Genomic DNA, 6,967 nt, shown 5'->3' on the forward strand with positions numbered 1-6,967 from the left:
TACTACATATGTGGGAATAAATCAAAGGACAACTTAGAGCTACAACATAATTATGGGGAGATGATACTCACACACTTAATATTGATCCATACACACCTAATTGACTATTATGTCATTATTTACAATAATAGAGGTTCAGGTCCCAAAATAAATCTAAAGATATAATTGTAAGTTTTATTGTAAAAAGTGTGTATGGATCAAAAATTGGTGTGTGAGTATCACCTCCCATAATTATGCACTCGTGCACCATCAATGAGTTCGGATGGAGCAAGCTTCTTTCTTGCTGGAACACTTAATTGAATGTATAAATCTATACCTTTCTACTCCCTTCGTCTTTAATTTATTGTCCAGTATTCTATTTTGAGATGTCTCAAATTAATTTTTCACTTTTATAAATAAAAAAAATAAGAAAATTAAGTTCAATTATACCATTAATGTATGTGAATAGGGTTACATGAGAAAGAAAAAGTAAGAGTCACATTAGAAAGTAAAACAGAAAGTATAATACATTTATAACATTTTCTTAAATTGTGTATAGTTTTGTTAGAGGAAAATTAATATGTGACGGATGGAGTATTTATTATTCTAAAATCCCACAGATTAAACCTCATCGTCCTTCAATATTAGACCAAATCAAACCCTCGTCAAAAATCAAGGTGCAAGATGATAAGGGTTTTCATCTGGAATAAATAATAGTAGTAGGAGTTTTTTAAAATAGAAATGGGGATGAACAACATGATCACAAATAAATAATGAAATTTAGATTTGCACAAATTTCAATTTCAAGTCATATGAAAAGTTCGAAATAAACCCGTGAAATTCCTAGCTACGAAACCACGAATATTTACATTTCACTTCCTTCAAGTGAGACTTAAACTCACAACCTCTTGATTGAAAGGTTCCTCTCATGTCGCTAGACCAAAGTTCCTTTGATTAGTGAATTTTAATTAATAGTTGTATTAACTTTGACAATATAAACCACCTAACTTTATATATGTCATACTCATAATTTAGCACAATTCATTTCATTTAACTCACTATAAAAGCTATAAACTATGAAGTTTGTATTTATGAGTTGCCAAACATTTGACAAAAAGCAAGATTTGGTAGTAATAATTAAACCCATTTAAAAAAAACACACACACACACACACTACAGTCTACAACCACATTCTCCTACATCAGTTTACATCTACAGTCTAATAATTGTGATATAGTATATATATAGTCAGCCACACACACGTTGTATATCTGTCATCCATCCATATCTATAACCCCAAACACTCTCCCTCAAAACATCCGTCAAAATCATCAAAATCCATTCGATCCAACACCACCAATCTTTCAATTTCAGTCAATCAATTCATCATCATCATGCAATCTCAAGCCCTTCTTCAATCAACCCCACTTCGGGTCTCCCCACTTGACCCGATTCACAAAACCATAAATCTCAAATCACCATCTTTCACTTCCACCACCACCACCACCCGCCGTCGCGCCGTCATCTCCGCCGTCGCTGCAGCACCCCAAAGAGAAAAAGATCCGAAGAAACGGGTCGTCATTACGGGTATGGGTTTAGTATCCGTATTTGGAAACGACGTGGATACTTACTATGATAAGTTATTAGCGGGTGAAAGTGGAATCGGGTTGATTGACCGGTTCGATGCGTCAAAGTTTCCGACCCGGTTTGGTGGTCAGATTCGTGGGTTTAAAGCAGATGGGTATATTGATGGTAAAAATGATAGAAGACTTGATGATTGTTTAAGATATTGCATTGTTGCTGGTAAAAAAGCTCTTGAACATGCTGATCTTGGTGGTGATAAACGCAACACGGTTTGTATATGTATATATATTCATTTGGTTATTAATTTAATTAATGAATAATGTTATTGTTTTTATTATGTAGTATTAATATTAATTAATTTTGGATCTGGTTGTTGTTTGGGAAATTTATACTGCATGACTGGAATTTAGTGAATTTGTATTTGATTTGAGTGAAATTCACTGAACGGATACTGCATTTGTGTGACGTACATTGAGCATGAATAGATAATTGTTAAAATTAAAACTTGCCCAGTAAGATCAAAAGTTTTTTAACTGCTGATAATTTGAACTTCATATGTATAATTGTTAAAGGTTTTGAACTTATTGGCGATAAAGATTTGAACTTTTGTATAGTTAAAGATTTAAACTTTTGAAGTATTAAAGATTCAAAGTTGTTAGTGTTAAAAGTTTTAATCTTGCACAATAAGTTTATAACTTTTTAAGTTTTTGGTGTTAATGATTTCACCTCTATAGTTAAAGACTGATTTTTAATGTTGTGATGATCAGTTTTTGTTCATAGGTGAATTGATTATGATTTTCTTATTGTTTAGGGTTAAGTAATTAGATTTGGATGAGGATTATTTGTAAGAAAATAGATGATCAAGATAATTGTGAATTTATCTAGCTGCTATTTTGGTGCCTCACAAATGATTATGTGATTCTTTAAGTTGTTTTGTACTAAATGGAAATTATGTAAGAAGGGTATTAAGCATACACGGTTCATGTGCCTGTGGTGAAAGAGTTTGTGATGCGTGTACTAAGGATCATGTGCAACGTGCACCAAATCACTTTGTTGGAAAGCAATGTTAATTGCATGATGTTCATATGTCCTTCACCAAATCTATTTGTTCAATTTTTTGTTATTATTTGTTTGTGTGTGGTTAATAATGCATGAGACATACGTTGAGGGCAAAAAGAAGTGTCAAGTTCACATGCATGTGTAAAATGTAGGACTTCGTAACTACTTTATTATCTGTCCTAAAAATATTTGAACAAAGGTGGCAAGATGGGTGGGTTGGCTAACAAGTTAAAACAGGGTTGGTTTGAATTGAGTCATTTTACAATGCTGTCCAAAATGGTTTTTATCGAGTGGAACACAAACTTTTTATGTTTGAACTCTCTCTTATCAAAATTTAATGAAATGTTGTGTCTCAATTTAAAATAACAATATATTTACACTTGTAATCTAAATCTTTGATTAGTAGGTTGACCCATTTAACTCATTTGGCCAGTCTCTGATTAGCTTGTAATTTTCTTTATCTTTATAGAATCGTTTGAGGTGACACAAACTCAACTTATGCTTATCATTACGCTCTTTTGAGAAAACTATACAATTTTTCATTTTTTTTATTCATATGCCGTGTGCAGATCGATAAGGAACGTGCTGGTGTTCTTGTTGGAACGGGAATGGGAGGTCTTACAGTGTTTTCTGACGGAGTTCAGAATCTTATCGAAAAGGGTTACAGAAAAATCACACCTTTTTTCATCCCTTATGCAATAACGAACATGGGATCTGCGTTGCTAGCTATCGATATAGGATTTATGGGACCGAATTATTCTATTTCAACTGCTTGTGCTACCTCCAATTACTGTTTTCATGCTGCTGCAAATCATATTCGTAGAGGGGAAGCTGATATGATGATTGCTGGTGGTACCGAAGCTGCCATTATTCCAATTGGATTGGGAGGTTTTGTTGCGTGTAGAGCGTTGTCTCAGAGAAACGATGATCCGCAAACTGCTTCAAGGCCGTGGGACCAAGATAGAGACGGGTTCGTTATGGGTGAAGGTGCTGGTGTGTTGGTAAGTTTGTAGTTTCGAAAATGGACCGATTGGGTATTCAAAACGGGTAGCTTAGATGGGGTTGAACTGTCCTGTCGTCAACACATGCTATTTACATCTTATTTTGTTTTACTAATAATAAGTATTAATATTAATATTAATATTAACTATGATTTCAGAAATGATAGTAATAATGTCTTTTTGGACAAAAGCGATTCAGGTGTTGCATGTATTTGGACCGTTAGAGGTAAAATTTAATCTAAAGTTGACTCACTTTTAGTTAAATGTAAGGGTGTAAAATGAGCGGGTCAATTAGGATGAGTTGCTGGTCAACCGTGTTGCTTTCTAAATTCTAATACGGCTCAAATTGGACGTACCCACAAACAGTTTCTTTCAATTTTTTCAAATACACTTTATGTATATATCTATGGTGCTAAGTATGATAAAAAGATATAATACTTTCTATTGGTAGGCAATTTCGGATGTTAATTTGCATTTGAAGCCTTTTCGGATGACATTCGACCCATTCTGTTGTTGATTAATTCCTGTCGCTTAACTATTTAACCTGTTAGAACAATAACGTATCCCAGGCAGGGTAACCCATTTGTGTATACATGGCTTGATGACTTGAAAAAGTTGTCTTTTTTTTTTTAATATACATTTTCGGCTATAGTATTTGGCTGCAAGTAAAATGATGTATTTTTTCTAATAAATCGGTGGGTTTAAAATGTTTAAAGGTGATGGAAAGTTTGGAACATGCAATGAAAAGAGATGCACCAATTCTGGCTGAATATTTGGGAGGTGCGATTAATTGTGACGCGTATCATATGACTGATCCACGATCAGATGGACTCGGTGTTTCGTCATGTATCCAGAGCAGTTTGGAAGATGCGGGTGTGTCAACCGAGGAGGTACTTCAATCTTGTTTCGATTGTTTTATTTTAGTTTGTGATTTTGTCACACATTACATTTCACCGAATACACGTTTTATTATGTATATTATATCTATTTATTGTTTGAAATAAATGTAACATTTTCAAATTATGTGCAACTCTAACCCAAACAAACTTGTTGTTTCCAGGTTAACTATATAAACGCACATGCAACTTCAACTTTGGTTGGTGATCTGGCTGAGGTAAATGCCGTAAAGAAGGTATTCAAGAACACAGATGGAATCAAAATGAACGCCACTAAGGTAAACTCGTCGTAACCGATTGTTCGGTCTTGAATTTGCAGTTAAATGATTAAGTTACGTCGGTCACGGGTAAATACATATGAGTTTACGAAGGGAAATACTATTTAAGCAAATATATACGAAAAAAGCATGAGATATCATTTAAAACAAAATTATAATCTGTCTCTCTTTCTCTCAATACGTTAATGGTCTAATCCTTCATCTTTTGTTTTGGCATTCCGCACATACATATAAAGTGTTGTTTGATGACTTTTATAAACTCCTGTTTTACTCTCATAAGTGAGGTGTTTTATTTACATTCTAAGTTTATCTTTCTTTTCACCTTGTGTTGCATTTTGTCTTTTTATATTTTCTTTGAAGTTTGAAACTGATGGTTAACCTTTAACGCACCCATAACTGGCGGATTGATCGATTAACTGATAAATGATGGATAAATTTAACATCAACCGACATGTTAGTTTTGGTTAGCTTTTACTCTTAACCGACCTATGCTCACCCCTAGGTTATACCCATAAAACAAAATTTACTTTATCTTTGAGCTTAAATAGAAAAATGTTATTCCATTGAGTCCCCTGTTTTTCTTTTTACCTTCTTCCTTCTCGTCAAGTGGTGTCAAATTGGCTTTGTTGGGTAATGGGTCAACAGATTCTTTTGGTATGTTGAGAACATGAAATTTGCTTTTTTTTCAATAATGATGATGATAATAATATATTTCGTTCAATAGATTGAGTTAGGAGGCTTTATGCATTCATAGAACACATTTGGCACTTTTAAGCTAAGTTTGTGATTTTACCCATTTGACCATTAGAGATAAAAAGTAACCCAATTCGATACATTTATTGTAATATGTTTCATTCATTACTGATAATTGATTATTTGATTATGTTTCAGTCGATGATAGGACACTGTTTAGGTGCTGCCGGTGGTCTAGAAGCAATTGCAACTATTAAAGCCATTCAAACGGGGTGGCTGCATCCGTCCATAAATCAATTTGTACGTTATTTTTCTTTTTGCTATTAATGTATTATTATTATTATTATAATTATAATTGTTCTACTATTTAAAATTTTAACATCCTGTTATTATGTGTAGAACCCTGAGCCTTCAGTTGAATTTGACACTGTTGCAAATATAAAGCAGCAACATGAAATCAACGTTGGTGAGTTTGCTTCTCTTTTTCATTTATAAATATTAAAAGTATCAAAATGGGCGGGTTAGGTAAGAGTTCAAACGAGTAAACATTCATTGGTAATTGGTAAAAGTCTAAAGGGTTCTCCAAATTTGGGTTATGTGAAAAACGGGTTTTCCAAATTTGCAGTTTATGTTAGTAGTTAATGCATGAATTATGATTACATAAATTTGATAAAATCTTCTACTATATTTTGATTTGTAAATAACATGATCTAGGATTTATGCCATAAATTCACATCTCTAGCAATTTTGCGAATATTTGAAAACTAAATTGGTTGAAATTGCAACCTTCAGGTTTTTTTTTTTTTTTTTTTTTTTTTTTTTTTTTTTTTTTTTTTTGCTCTTACTGATTGGTGATGTTTATGTAATTTGCAGCGATTTCAAATTCGTTCGGTTTTGGTGGACACAACTCTGTCGTAGCATTCTCTGCATTCAAGCCATGATTTAAGTTGATGGTGTTTTTTGTTTGACGAGATTTCTAAAAACTGTTGTTAAATGTTTGTTGGTGGCCAATTTAGACTTTTTAGGATCGAGTTGAGTACATTTTGAAATTTACAGGTTAGAATTGGGTTCAAAAACTTGTCATTAAACCTTTTTTCGTATTTGTATTACGGAGTACTAATTTATTTGGTAAATTTCTTCTTAAAATTAGTTAAATGACGCGTGGAATTACTGGTTTTGATTTTGTTTAAATGAATCAGTTTAGTGATATATATTTTAGGTATTAAGGAATGTAAATGTTAAAACCATTTACTTTAATCACCCGTGGAACCACATGTGCCGACTAAGAAACTTCTCGTTGTTTTTGTAACATATTAATATATTTAACTTGAGAGAACCAATTATTAAGATTTGCTTAAAAATTGAGTATTTATATTTTTAATAAATAATACATATTAGTAATTGCAAATGTCTCTTAAAATTTTTTAAAAAATTAAAATAGAATTATTATATAAATCTTGTAAGTTATGCTTCAAAG

General features: G+C 32.5%; 1 protein-coding gene across 1 annotated transcript; it reads left to right on the forward strand.

Annotated features, from left to right (window-relative positions):
• The first annotated feature begins 1,239 nt into the window (after positions 1–1,239).
• On the forward strand, positions 1,240–6,653 carry LOC139855784 (3-oxoacyl-[acyl-carrier-protein] synthase I, chloroplastic-like). Its single transcript, XM_071845029.1, has 7 exons — positions 1,240–1,832; positions 3,192–3,623; positions 4,340–4,513; positions 4,684–4,797; positions 5,689–5,790; positions 5,890–5,956; positions 6,364–6,653. Exons 1-7 carry the CDS (start codon positions 1,374–1,376, stop codon positions 6,429–6,431), a joined length of 1,416 nt encoding a protein of 471 aa, XP_071701130.1. The 5' UTR covers positions 1,240–1,373; the 3' UTR covers positions 6,432–6,653.
• The last annotated feature ends 314 nt before the right edge of the window (positions 6,654–6,967 follow it).

The sequence above is a fragment of the Rutidosis leptorrhynchoides genome, chromosome 6, assembly GCF_046630445.1.
Source record: "Rutidosis leptorrhynchoides isolate AG116_Rl617_1_P2 chromosome 6, CSIRO_AGI_Rlap_v1, whole genome shotgun sequence".
Taxonomy (NCBI): domain Eukaryota; kingdom Viridiplantae; phylum Streptophyta; class Magnoliopsida; order Asterales; family Asteraceae; genus Rutidosis; species Rutidosis leptorrhynchoides.